Raw genomic sequence first — 14,103 nt, forward strand, 5'->3', positions numbered from 1 at the left:
CAGCAGCGGTCAGAGTCCACAGACGTTAAACCAGCACCTGTCAGAGTCCACAAACGTTAAACCAGCAACGGTCAGAGTCCACAAACGTTAAACCAGCAACGGTCAGGGTCCACATATGTTAATCCAGCCGCGGTCAGGGTCCACAAACGTTAAACCAGCAGCCGTCAGAGTCCACAAACGTTAAACCAGCAGCGGTCAGGGTCCACAAACGTTAAACCAGCAGCGGTCAGGGTCCACAGACGTTAAACCAGCAGCGGTCAGGGTCCACAAACGTTAAACCAGCAACGGTCAGGGTCCACAAACGTTAAACCAGCAACGGTCAGAGTCCACAGACGTTAAACCAGCAACGGTCAGAGTCCACAAACGTTAAACCAGCAGCGGTCAGGGTCCACAAACGTTAAACCAGCAACGGTCAGGGTCCACAAACGTTAAACCAGCAGCGGTCAGGGTCCACAAACGGTAAAGCAGCAACGGTCAGGGTCCACAGACGGTTAAAGCAGCAACGGTCAGGGTCCACATATGTTAATCCAGCAGCGGTCAGGGTCCACAAACGTTAAACCAGCAGCTGTCAGGGTCCACAAACGTTAAACCAGCAGCGGTCAGGGTCCACAAACGTTAAACCAGCAGCAGTCAGGGTCCACAAACGTTAAACCAGCAGCGGTCAGAGTCCACAAACGTTAAACCAGCAGCGGTCAGGGTCCACAAACGTTAAACCAGCAGCGGTCAGAGTCCACAGACGTTAAACCAGCAGCGGTCAGGGTCCACAGACGTTAAACCAGCAGCGCTCAGGGTCCACAAACGTTAAACCAGCAACGGTCAGAGTCCACAAACGTTAAACCAGCAACGGTCAGAGTCCACAGACGTTAAACCAGCAACGGTCAGAGTCCACAAACATTAAACCAGCAGCGGTCAGGGTCCACAAACGTTAAACCAGCAGCGGTCAGGGTCCACAAACGTTAAACCAGCAGTGGTCAGGGTCCACAAACGTTAAACCAGCAACGGTCAGAGTCCACAAACGTTAAACCAGCAACGGTCAGGGTCCACAAACGTTAAACCAGCAACGGTCAGGTTCCACATATGTTAATCCAGCAGCGGTCAGGATCCACAAACGTTAAACCAGCAGCGGTCAGAGTCCACAAACGTTAAACCAGCAACGGTCAGGGTCCACAAACGTTAAACCAGCAGCGGTCAGAGTCCACAAACGTTAAACCCGCAGCGGTCAGAGTCCACAAATGTTAAACCAGCAGCGGTCAGAGTCCACAAGCGTTAAACCAGCAGCGGTCAGAGTCCACAGACGGTAAACCAGCAACGGTCAGGGTCCACATATGTTAATCCAGCGGCGGTCAGGGTCCACAAACGTTAAACCAGCGGCGGTCAGAGTCCACAAACGTTAAACCAGCAGCGGTCAGGGTCCACAACCGTTAAACCAGCAGCGGTCACAGTCCACAAACGTTAAACCAGCAGCGGTCAGAGTCCACAAACGTTAAACCAGCAGTGGTCAGAGTCCACAGACGGTAAACCAGCAACGGTCAGGGTCCACATATGTTAATCCAGCAGCGGTCAGAGTCCACAAACGTTAAACCAGCAGCGGTCAGGGTCCACAAACGTTAAACCAGCAGCGGTCAGAGTCCACAGACGTTAAACCAGCAGCGGTCAGGGTCCACAGACGTTAAACCAGCAGCGGTCAGGGTCCACAGACGTTAAACCAGCAGCGCTCAGGGTCCACAAACGTTAAACCAGCAACGGTCAGAGTCCACAAACGTTAAACCAGCAGTGGTCAGAGTCCACAGACGGTAAACCAGCAACGGTCAGGGTCCACATATGTTAATCCAGCAGCGGTCAGGGTCCACAAACGTTAAACCAGCAGCGGTCAGAGTCCACAAACCAGCAGCGGTCAGGGTCAACAAACGTTAAACCAGCAACGGTCAGATTCCACAAACGTTAAACCAGCAACGGTCAGAGTCCACAAACGTTAAACCAGCAGCGGTCAGGGTCCACAAACGTTAAACCAGCAGCGGTCAGAGTCCACAAACGTTAAACCAGCAGCGGTCAGGGTCCACAAACGTTAAACCAGCAGCGGTCAGAGTCCACAAACGTTAAACCAGCAGCGGTCAGAGTCCACAAACGTTAAACCAGCAGCGGTCAGAGTCCACAAACGTTAAACCAGCAACTGTCAGAGTCCACAAACGTTAAACCAGCAGCGGTCAGAGTCCACAGACGTTAAACCAGCAACTGTCAGAGTCCACAAACGTTAAACCAGCAGGGGTCAGAGTCCACAGACGGTAAACCAGCAACGGTCAGGGTCCACATATGTTAATCCAGCGGCGGTCAGGGTCCACAAACGTTAAACCAGCGGCGGTCAGAGTCCACAAACGTTAAACCAGCAGCGGTCAGGGTCCACAACCGTTAAACCAGCAGCGGTCACAGTCCACAAACGTTAAACCAGCAGCGGTCAGAGTCCACAAATGTTAAACCAGCAGCGGTCAGAGTCCACAAACGTTAAACCAGCAGTGGTCAGAGTCCACAGACGGTAAACCAGCAACGGTCAGGGTCCACATATGTTAATCCAGCAGCGGTCAGAGTCCACAAACGTTAAACCAGCAGCGGTCAGGGTCCACAAACGTTAAACCAGCAGCGGTCAGAGTCCACAGACGTTAAACCAGCAGCGGTCAGGGTCCACAGACGTTAAACCAGCAGCGGTCAGGGTCCACAGACGTTAAACCAGCAGCGCTCAGGGTCCACAAACGTTAAACCAGCAACGGTCAGAGTCCACAAACGTTAAACCAGCAACGGTCAGAGTCCACAGACGTTAAACCAGCAACGGTCAGAGTCCACAAACATTAAACCAGCAGCGGTCAGGGTCCACAAACGTTAAACCAGCAGCGGTCAGGGTCCACAAACGTTAAACCAGCAGCGGTCAGGGTCCACAAACGTTAAACCAGCAACGGTCAGAGTCCACAAACGTTAAACCAGCAACGGTCAGGGTCCACAAACGTTAAACCAGCAACGGTCAGGGTCCACATATGTTAATCCAGCAGCGGTCAGGATCCACAAACGTTAAACCAGCAGCGGTCAGGGTCCACAAACGTTAAACCAGCAACGGTCAGGGTCCACAAACGTTAAACCAGCAGCGGTCAGAGTCCACAAACGTTAAACCCGCAGCGGTCAGAGTCCACAAATGTTAAACCAGCAGCGGTCAGAGTCCACAAGCGTTAAACCAGCAGCGGTCAGAGTCCACAGACGGTAAACCAGCAACGGTCAGGGTCCACATATGTTAATCCAGCGGCGGTCAGGGTCCACAAACGTTAAACCAGCGGCGGTCAGAGTCCACAAACGTTAAACCAGCAGCGGTCAGGGTCCACAACCGTTAAACCAGCAGCGGTCACAGTCCACAAACGTTAAACCAGCAGCGGTCAGAGTCCACAAATGTTAAACCAGCAGCGGTCAGAGTCCACAAACGTTAAACCAGCAGTGGTCAGAGTCCACAGACGGTAAACCAGCAACGGTCAGGGTCCACATATGTTAATCCAGCAGCGGTCAGGGTCCACAAACGTTAAACCAGCAGCGGTCAGAGTCCACAAACCAGCAGCGGTCAGGGTCAACAAACGTTAAACCAGCAACGGTCAGATTCCACAAACGTTAAACCAGCAACGGTCAGAGTCCACAAACGTTAAACCAGCAGCGGTCAGGGTCCACAAACGTTAAACCAGCAGCGGTCAGAGTCCACAAACGTTAAACCAGCAGCGGTCAGGGTCCACAAACGTTAAACCAGCAGCGGTCAGAGTCCACAAACGTTAAACCAGCAGCGGTCAGAGTCCACAAACGTTAAACCAGCAACTGTCAGAGTCCACAAACGTTAAACCAGCAGCGGTCAGAGTCCACAGACGTTAAACCAGCAACGGTCAGAGTCCACAAGCGTTAAACCAGCAGCGGTCAGAGTCCACAAATGTTAAAACAGCAGCGGTCAGAGTCCACAGACTGTAAACCAGCAGCGGTCAGAGTCCACAAACGTTAAACCAGCAGCGGTCAGGGTCCACAAACGTTAAACCAGCAACGGTCAGAGTCCACAAATGTTAAACCAGCAGCGGTCAGAGTCCACAAATGTTAAACCAGCAGCGGTCAGGGTCCACAAACGTTAAACCAGCAGCGGTCAGGGTCCACAAACGTTAAACCAGCAGCTGTCAGAGTCCACAAACGTTAAACCAGCAGCGGTCAGGGTCCACAAACGTTAAACCAGCAGCGGTCAGGGTCCACAAACGTTAAACCAGCAGCGGTCAGAGTCCACAAACGTTAAACCAGCAGCGGTCAGAGTCCACAAACGTTAAACCAGCAGCGGTCAGAGTCCACAGACGTTAAACCAGCAGCGGTCAGGGTCCACAGACGTTAAACCAGCAGCGGTCAGGGTCAACAAACGTTAAACCAGCAACGGTCAGAGTCCACAAACGTTAAACCAGCAACGGTCAGAGTCCACAAACGTTAAACCAGCAGCGGTCAGGGTCCACAAACGTTAAACTAGCAGCGGTCAGAGTCCACAAACGTTAAACATGCAGCGGTCAGGGTCCACAAACGTTAAACCAGCAGCGGTCAGAGTCCACAAACGTTAAACCTGCAGCGGTCAGAGTCCACAAATGTTAAACCAGCAGCGGTCAGAGTCCACAAACGTTAAACCAGCAGCGGTCAGAGTCCACAGACGTTAAACCAGCAATGGTCAGGGTCCACAAACGTTAAACCAGCAACGGTCAGAGTCCACAAACGTTAAACCAGCAACGGTCAGGGTCCACAAACGTTAAACCAGCAACGGTCAGAGTCCACATATGTTAATCCAGCAGCGGTCAGGATCCACAAACGTTAAACCAGCAGCGGTCAGAGTCCACAAACGTTGAACCAGCAACGGTCAGGGTCCACAAACGTTAAACCAGCAGCGGTCAGAGTCCACAAACGTTAAACCCGCAGCGGTCAGGGTCCACAAATGTTAAACCAGCAGCGGTCAGAGTCCACAAGCGTTAAACCAGCAGTGGTCAGAGTCCACAGACGGTAAACCAGCAACGGTCAGGGTCCACATATGTTAATCCAGCGGCGGTCAGGGTCCACAAACGTTAAACCAGCGGCGGTCAGACTCCACAAACATTAAACCAGCAGCGGTCAGGGTCCACAACCGTTAAACCAGCAGCGGTCACAGTCCACAAACGTTAAACCAGCAGCGGTCAGAGTCCACAAATGTTAAACCAGCAGCGGTCAGAGTCCACAAACGTTAAACCAGCAGTGGTCAGAGTCCACAGACGGTAAACCAGCAACGGTCAGGGTCCACATATGTTAATCCAGCAGCGGTCAGGGTCCACAAACGTTAAACCAGCAGCGGTCAGAGTCCACAAACGTTAAACCAGCAGCGGTCAGGGTCCACAAACGTTAAACCAGCAGCGGTCAGGGTCCACAAACGTTAAACCAGCAGCGGTCAGAGTCCACAAACGTTAAACCAGCAGCGGTCAGAGTCCACAGACGTTAAACCAGCAGCGGTCAGGGTCCACAGCCGTTAAACCAGCAGCGGTCAGGGTCAACAAACGTTAAACCAGCAACGGTCAGAGTCCACAAACGTTAAACCAGCAGCGGTCAGGGTCCACAAACGTTAAACCAGCAGCGGTCAGAGTCCACAAACGTTAAACCAGCAGCGGTCAGGGTCCACAAACGTTAAACCAGCAGCGGTCAGAGTCCACAAACGTTAAACCAGCAGCGGTCAGAGTCCACAAACGTTAAACCAGCAACTGTCAGAGTCCACAAACGTTAAACCAGCAGCGGTCAGAGTCCACAGACGTTAAACCAGCAACGGTCAGAGTCCACAAGCGTTAAACCAGCAGCGGTCAGAGTCCACAAATGTTAAACTAGCAGCGGTCAGAGTCCACAGACTGTAAACCAGCAACGGTCAGGGTCCACATATGTTAATCCAGCAGCGGTCAGGGTCCACAAACTTTAAACCAGCAGCTGTCAGAGTCCACAAACGTTAAACCAGCAGCGGTCAGAGTCCACAAACTGTTAAACCAGCAGCGGTCAGAGTCCACAAATGTTAAACCAGCAGCGGTCAGGGTCCACAAACGTTAAACCAGCAGCGGTCAGGGTCCACAAACGTTAAACCAGCAGCTGTCAGAGTCCACAAACGTTAAACCAGCAGCGGTCAGGGTCCACAAACGTTAAACCAGCAGCAGGTCAGGGTCCACAAACGTTAAACCAGCAGCGGTCAGAGTCCACAAACGTTAAACCAGCAGCGGTCAGAAGTCCACAAACGTTAAACCAGCAGCGGTCAGAGTCCACAGACGTTAAACCAGCAGCGGTCAGGGTCCACAGACGTTAAACCAGCAGCGGTCAGGGTCCACAAACGTTAAACCAGCAACGGTCAGAGTCCACAAACGTTAAACCAGCAGCGGTCAGAGTCCACAAACGTTAAACCAGCAGCGGTCAGGGTCCACAAACGTTAAACCAGCAGCGGTCAGGGTCCACAAACGTTAAACCAGCAGCGGTCAGAGTCCACAAACGTTAAACCAGCAGCGGTCAGAGTCCACAGACGTTAAACCAGCAACTGTCAGGGTCCACAAGCCGTTAAACCAGCAGCGGTCAGGGTCCACAAACGTTAAACCAGCAACGGTCAGAGTCCACAAACGTTAAACCAGCAGCGGTCAGGGTCCACAAACGTTAAACCAGCAGCGGTCAGAGTCCACAAACGTTAAACCAGCAGCGGTCAGGGTCCACAAACGTTAAACCAGCAGCGGTCAGAGTCCACAAACGTTAAACCAGCAGCGGTCAGAGTCCACAAACGTTAAACCAGCAACTGTCAGAGTCCACAAACGTTAAACCAGCAGCGGTCAGAGTCCACAGACGTTAAACCAGCAACGGTCAGAGTTCACAAGCGTTAAACCAGCAGCGGTCAGAGTCCACAAATGTTAAAACAGCAGCGGTCAGAGTCCACAGACTGTAAACCAGCAACGGTCAGGGTCCACATATGTTAATCCAGCAGCGGTCAGGGTCCACAAACTTTAAACCAGCAGCTGTCAGAGTCCACAAACGTTAAACCAGCAGCGGTCAGAGTCCACAAATGTTAAACCAGCAGCGGTCAGAGTCCACAAATGTTAAACCAGCAGCGGTCAGGGTCCACAAACGTTAAACCAGCAGCGGTCAGGGTCCACAAACGTTAAACCAGCAGCTGTCAGAGTCCACAAACGTTAAACCAGCAGCGGTCAGGGTCCACAAACGTTAAACCAGCAGCAGTCAGGGTCCACAAACGTTAAACCAGCAGCGGTCAGAGTCCACAAACGTTAAACCAGCAGCGGTCAGAATCCACAAACGTTAAACCAGCAGCGGTCAGAGTCCACAGACGTTAAACCAGCAGCGGTCAGGGTCCACAGCCGTTAAACCAGCAGCGGTCAGGGTCAACAAACGTTAAACCAGCAACGGTCAGAGTCCACAAACGTTAAACCAGCAACGGTCAGAGTCCACAAACGTTAAACCAGCAGCGGTCAGGGTCCACAAACGTTAAACCAGCAGCGGTCAGAATCCACAAACGTTAAACATGCAGCGGTCAGGGTCCACAAACGTTAAACCAGCACCGGTCAGAGTCCACAAACGTTAAACCTGCAGCGGTCAGAGTCCACAAATGTTAAACCAGCAGCGGTCAGAGTCCACAAACGTTAAACCAGCAGCGGTCAGAGTCCACAGACGTTAAACCAGCAATGGTCAGGGTCCACATATGTTAATCCAGCAGCGGTCAGGGTCAACAAACGTTAAACCAGCAACGGTCAGAGTCCACAAACGTTAAACCAGCAACGGTCAGAGTCCACAAACGTTAAACCAGCAGCGGTCAGGGTCCACAAACGTTAAACCAGCAGCGGTCAGAGTCCACAAACGTTAAACCAGCAGCGGTCAGGGTCCACAAACGTTAAACCAGCAGCGGTCAGAGTCCACGAACATTAAAGCAGCAGCGGTCAGAGTCCACAGACCTTAAACCAGCAACTGTCAGAGTCCACAAACGTTAAACCAGCAGCGGTCAGAGTCCACAGACGTTAAACCAGCAACGGTCAGAGTCCACAAGCGTTAAACCAGCAGCGGTCAGAGTCCACAAATGTTAAAACAGCAGCGGTCAGAGTCCACAGACTGTAAACCAGCAACTGTCAGGGTCCACATATGTTAATCCAGCAGCGGTCAGGGTCCACAAACGTTAAACCAGCAACAGTCAGGGTCCACATACGTTAATCCAGCAGCGGTCAGGGTCCACAAACGTTAAACCAGCAGCGGTCAGAGTCCACAAATGTTAAACCAGCAGCGGTCAGAGTCCACAAATGTTAAACCAGCAGCGGTCAGGGTCCACAAACGTTAAACCAGCAGCGGTCAGGGTCCACAAACGTTAAACCAGCAGCTGTCAGAGTCCACAAACGTTAAACCAGCAGCGGTCAGGGTCCACAAACGTTAAACCAGCAGCGGTCAGGGTCCACAAACGTTAAACCAGCAGGGGTCAGAGTCCACAAACGTTAAACCAGCAGCGGTCAGAGTCCACAGACGTTAAACCAGCAGCGGTCAGGGTCCACAGACGTTAAACCAGCAGCGGTCAGGGTCAACAAACGTTAAACCAGCAACGGTCAGAGTCCACAAACGTTAAACCAGCAACGGTCAGAGTCCACAAACGTTAAACCAGCAGCGGTCAGGGTCCACAAACGTTAAACCAGCAGCGGTCAGAGTCCACAAACGTTAAACATGCAGCGGTCAGGGTCCACAAACGTTAAACCAGCAGCGGTCAGAGTCCACAAACGTTAAACCTGCAGCGGTCAGAGTCCACAAATGTTAAACCAGCAGCGGTCAGAGTCCACAAACGTTAAACCAGCAGCGGTCAGAGTCCACAGACGTTAAACCAGCAATGGTCAGGGTCCACAAACGTTAAACCAGCAACGGTCAGGGTCCACAAACGTTAAACCAGCAACGGTCAGGGTCCACATATGTTAATCCAGCAGCGGTCAGGATCCACAAACGTTAAACCAGCAGCGGTCAGAGTCCACAAACGTTAAACCAGCAACGGTCAGAGTCCAGAAACGTTAAACCAGCAACGGTCAGAGTCCACAAACGTTAAACCAGCAACGGTCAGAGTCCAGAAACGTTAAACCAGCAACGGTCAGAGTCCAGAAACGTTAAACCAGCATCGGTCAGGGTCCACAGACGTTAAACCAGCAGCGGTCAGGGTCCACAAACGTTAAACCAGCAACGGTCAGAGTCCACAAACGTTAAACCAGCAGCGGTCAGGGTCTACAAACGTTAAATCAGCAACGGTCAGAGTCCACAAACGTTAAACCAGCAACGGTCAGAGTCCAGAAACGTTAAACCAGCAGCGGTCAGGGTCCACAAACGTTTAACCAGCAGTGGTCAGAGTCCACAAACGTTAAACCAGCAGCGGTCAGGGTCCACAAACGTTAAACCAGCAGCGGTCAGATTCCACGAACGTTAAACCAGCAGCGGTCAGGGTCTACAAACGTTAAATCAGCAACGGTCAGAGTCCACAAACGTTAAACCAGCAACGGTCAGAGTCCAGAAACGTTAAACCAGCAGCGGTCAGGGTCCACAAACGTTAAACCAGCAGTGGTCAGAGTCCACAAACGTTAAACCAGCAGCGGTCAGGGTCCACAAACGTTAAACCAGCAGCGGTCAGATTCCACGAACATTAAACCAGCAGCGGACAGAGTCCACAGACGTTAAACCAGCAGCTGTCAGAGTCCACAAACGTTAAACCAGCAGCGGTCAGAGTCCACAGACGTTAATCCAGCAACGGTCAGAGTCCACAAGCGTTAAACCAGCAGCGGTCAGAGTCCACAAATGTTAAACCAGCAGCGGTCAGAGTCCACAGACTGTAAACCAGCAACGGTCAGGGTCCACATATGTTAATCCAGCAGCAGTCAGGGTCCACAAACGTTAAACCAGCAGCTGTCAGGGTCCACAAACGTTAAACCAGCAACGGTCAGAGTCCACAAACGTTAAACCAGCAACGGTCAGAGTCCACAAACGTTAAACCAGCAACGGTCAGGGTCCACAAACGTTAAACCAGCAGCTGTCAGGGTCCACAAACGTTAAACCAGCAACGGTCAGAGTCCACAAACGTTAAACCAGCAGCGGTCAGAGTCCACAAACGTTAAACCAGCAGCGGTCAGAGTCCACAGACGTTAAACCAGCAGCAGTCAGGGTCCACAAACGTTAAACCAGCAGCTGTCAGGGTCCACAAACGTTAAACCAGCAACGGTCATAGTCCACAAACGTTAAACCAGCAACGGTCAGAGTCCACAAACGTTAAACCAGCAGCGGTCAGGGTCCACAAACGTTAAACCAGCAACGGTCAGAGTCCACAAACGTTAAACCAGCAGCGGTCAGAGTCCACAGACGTTAAACCAGGAGCGGTCAGGGTCCACAGACGTTAAACCAGCAATGGTCAGGGTCCACAAATGTTAAACCAGCAGCGGTCAGAGTCCACAAACATTAAACCAGCAGCGGTCAGGGTCCACAAACGTTAAACCAGCAACGGTCAGAGTCCACAAACGTTAAACCAGCAGCGGTCAGGGTCCACAAACGTTAAACCAGCAACGGTCAGAGTCCACAAACGTTAAAACAGCAACGGTCAGAGTCCAGAAACGTTAAACCAGCAGCGGTCAGGGTCCACAAACGTTAAACCAGCAGCGGTCAGAGTCCACAAACATTAAACCAGCAGCGGTCAGGGTCCACAAACGTTAAACCAGCAGTGGTCAGAGTCCACAAACGTTAAACCAGCAACGGTCAGAGTCCACAGACGTTAAACCAGCAGCTGTCAGAGTCCACAAACGTTAAACCAGCAGCGGTCAGAGTCCACAGACGTTAATCCAGCAACGGTCAGAGTTCACAAGCGTTAAACCAGCAGCGGTCAGAGTCCACAAATGTTAAACCAGCAGCGGTCAGAGTCCACAGACTGTAAACCAGCAACAGTCAGGGTCCACATATGTTAATCCAGCAGCAGTCAGGGTCCACAAACGTTAAACCAGCAGCTGTCAGAGTCCACAAATGTTAAACCAGCAGCGGTCAGGGTCCACAAACGTTAAACCAGCAACGGTCAGAGTCCACAAACGTTAAACCAGCAACGGTCAGGGTCCACAAACGTTAAACCAGCAGCGGTCAGAGTCCACAGACGTTAAACCAGGAGCGGTCAGGGTCCACAGACGTTAAACCAGCAATGGTCAGGGTCCACAAATGTTAAACCAGCAGCGGTCAGAGTCCACAAACATTAAACCAGCAGCGGTCAGGGTCCACAAACGTTAAACCAGCAGTGGTCAGAGTCCACAAACGTTAAACCAGCAGCGGTCAGGGTCCACACGTGTTAAGCCAGCAGCGGTCAGAGACCACAGACATTAAACCAGCAGCGGTCAGGGTCCACAGACGTTAAACCAGCAGCGGTCAGAGTACACAGACGTTAAACCAGCAGCCGTCAGGGTCCACTAACGTTAAACCAGCAGCGGTCAGGGTCCACTAACATTAAACCAGCAGCGGTCAGAGTCCACAAACATTAAACCAGCAGCGGTCAGGGTCCGCAGACGTTAAACCAGGAGCTTTCAGAGTCCACAGACGTTAAACCAGCAGCGGTCAGGGTCCACAGACGTTAAACCAGGAGCTTTCAGAGTCCACAGACGTTAAATCAGAAGCGGTCAGAGTCCACAAACATTAAACCAGCAGTGGTCAGAGTCCACAAACGTTAAACCAGCAGCGGTCAGAGTCCACAGATGTTAAACCAGCAACTGTCAGAGTCCACAAACATTAAACCAGCAGCGGTCAGAGTCCACAAACGTTAAACCAGCAGTGGTCAGAGTCCACAGACATTAAACCAGCAGCGGTCAGAGTCCACAGACATTAAACCAGCAGCGGTCAGAGTCCACAGACATTAAACCAGCAGCGGTCAGAGTCCACAGACATTAAACCAGCAGCGGTCAGAGTCCACAGACGTTAAACCAGCAACGGTCATTGTCCACAAACGCTAAACCAATAGCGGTCAGGGTCCACAGACGTTAAACCAGCAGCGGTAAGGGTCCACAAACGTTAAACCGGCAACGGTCAGAGTCCACAAACGTTAAACCAGGAGCGCTCAGGGTCCACAGACGTTAAACCAGCAGCGGTCAGAGTCCACAAACGTTAAACCAGCAGCGGTCAGAGTCCACAAACGTTAAACCAGCAACTGTCAGAGTCCACAAACGTTAAACCAGCAGCGGTCAGAGTCCACAGACGTTAAACCAGCAGCGGTCAGAGTCCACAGACGTTAAACCAGCAGCGGTCAGGGTCCACAGACGTTAAACCAGCATCGGTCAGAGTCCACAAACGTTAAACCAGCAACTGTCAGAGTCCACAAACGTCAAACCAGCAGCAGTCAGAGTCCACAAACATTAAACCAGCATCGGTCAGAGTCCACAAACGTTAAACCAGCAACTGTCAGAGTCCACAAACGTTAAACCAGCAGCTTGTCGTCTCTTGTCTTTCTGTCTTGATCACCGTACTTACATACTTGATACAGAGTGAATGGTGGATAACTCTATAAAACAATTTGTTTGTGGACATTATTATTGGTTTAGAAGCTGTAATGGCAAAATTATTCCTATGTCCCCATATTAAAAAAAAATCCTTTAAAAAATCCTGGATCTGAAATCTAATTACTTGTTCCTTATTCCATTTCTGAGATTTCCTGAAGATGTCATCACAATCCGTCCATAACTTTTTGAGTTTTGATGAAAACAGGCAAACCAGCGCCCCTCATTACATGACCACTGCCTTAGCGGACCAGACTGGACCCTCTGGTGGGCCAGTTTTCACCCCTGGGCTGTATGTTTGATACTCCTCCTCAAGACAGTGACATAATCAGAATGAGAGCATATAAATTCTCTCTGAAGTTTGGAAAAATTAAGTTAATATGTTCTTGTTTAACCCTGAAAGCATCTGTGTCCTACAGCCTGTGGACAGCCTGGCCGAGAGAGACTCAGGAGTCCTGCTGAGTGCCCAGACCATCACCTCCGAGACCATCAGCACCACCACCACCACCCAGATCACCAAGGTCTGCACACCTCAGCCCTGCTCATAGGTTCTTACACCCAGTCATGACCCTTGTCTTCCCCAACAACTCTAGAAGCGAATAATAGAAAAGATAGAAGGATGCTTTCTTTTCCAGCAGCTGTTTCAGTTTGTTGTCTGTCCTGTAGACGGTGAAAGGAGGGATCTCTGAGACTCGCATTGAGAAGAGAATCGTCATCACTGGAGACACTGAAATCGATCATGACAAGGTGAAGACATGAAAAGACGCTGTGTTCTTAGATTCCTTCAGTCAGCAGCTGGTCTGACAGTTAGCTCACATCTGATCCGTTAGCTAGGCTGACCAAACATCCTCTTTCACCAGGACATTTTTTTAAGAGCTAAATATTGCACAAGTCCGGGATTTTATTCTACCTCAGCCTCAAATATGTTTGCATCAGATTTACGTTGCAGTTTACATCACTCCCCACACTCGCTCCACTTCCTCAGACAATGAGCAACAGGGGAGGGAGGGGGAGGAGACGTCTGCAGCGCCGAGTAACCGCAGATGTCTGGCGATGACGCCGCCAGACGTCTGCAGCACAGAGTCTTAAAAGATCTTATCTGGTTAGTTCACATCTTATCTGGTTAGTTTACATTTTATCTGGTTAGTTTACATTTTATCAGGTTAGTTCACATTTTATCAGGTTAGTTAACATCTTATCTGGTTAGTTTACATTTTATCTGGTTAGTTCACATTTTATCAGGTTAGTTTACATTTTATCTGGTTAGTTTACATTTTATCAGGTTAGTTCACATTTTATCAGGTTAGTTTACATCTTATCTGGTTAGTTTACATTTTATCAGGTTAGTTTACATCTTATCAGGTTAGTTCGCATCTTATCTGGTTAGTTAACATCTTATCTGGTTAGTTTACATTTTATCTGGTTAGTTCACATTTTATCTGGTTAGTTTACATTTTATCAGGTTAGTTCACATTTTATCAGGTTAGTTTACATCTTATCTGGTTAGTTTACATTTTATCAGGTTAGTTTACATCTTATCAGGTTA

General features: G+C 50.5%; 1 protein-coding gene across 12 annotated transcripts in view; it reads left to right on the top strand.

Moving 5' to 3' along the window:
• The window catches only part of epb41a (erythrocyte membrane protein band 4.1a), a 116,167-nt gene that overhangs the window by 80,475 nt on the left and 21,589 nt on the right, over positions 1 to 14,103 (top strand). For 11 of the 12 annotated variants that reach the window (XM_042012246.1, XM_042012245.1, XM_042012251.1 and 8 more), the window contains 2 exons: positions 12,977 to 13,078; positions 13,224 to 13,304. In XM_042012246.1, the coding sequence (XP_041868180.1) occupies positions 12,977 to 13,078; positions 13,224 to 13,304 (183 nt within the window). Of the gene's footprint in view, positions 1 to 12,976; positions 13,106 to 13,223; positions 13,306 to 14,103 lie in introns of those variants that run through there. The other variant, XM_042012254.1, reaches the window with a different exon arrangement.

This window comes from Melanotaenia boesemani, chromosome 17 (genome assembly GCF_017639745.1).
Source record: "Melanotaenia boesemani isolate fMelBoe1 chromosome 17, fMelBoe1.pri, whole genome shotgun sequence".
Taxonomy (NCBI): Eukaryota; Metazoa; Chordata; class Actinopteri; order Atheriniformes; family Melanotaeniidae; genus Melanotaenia; species Melanotaenia boesemani.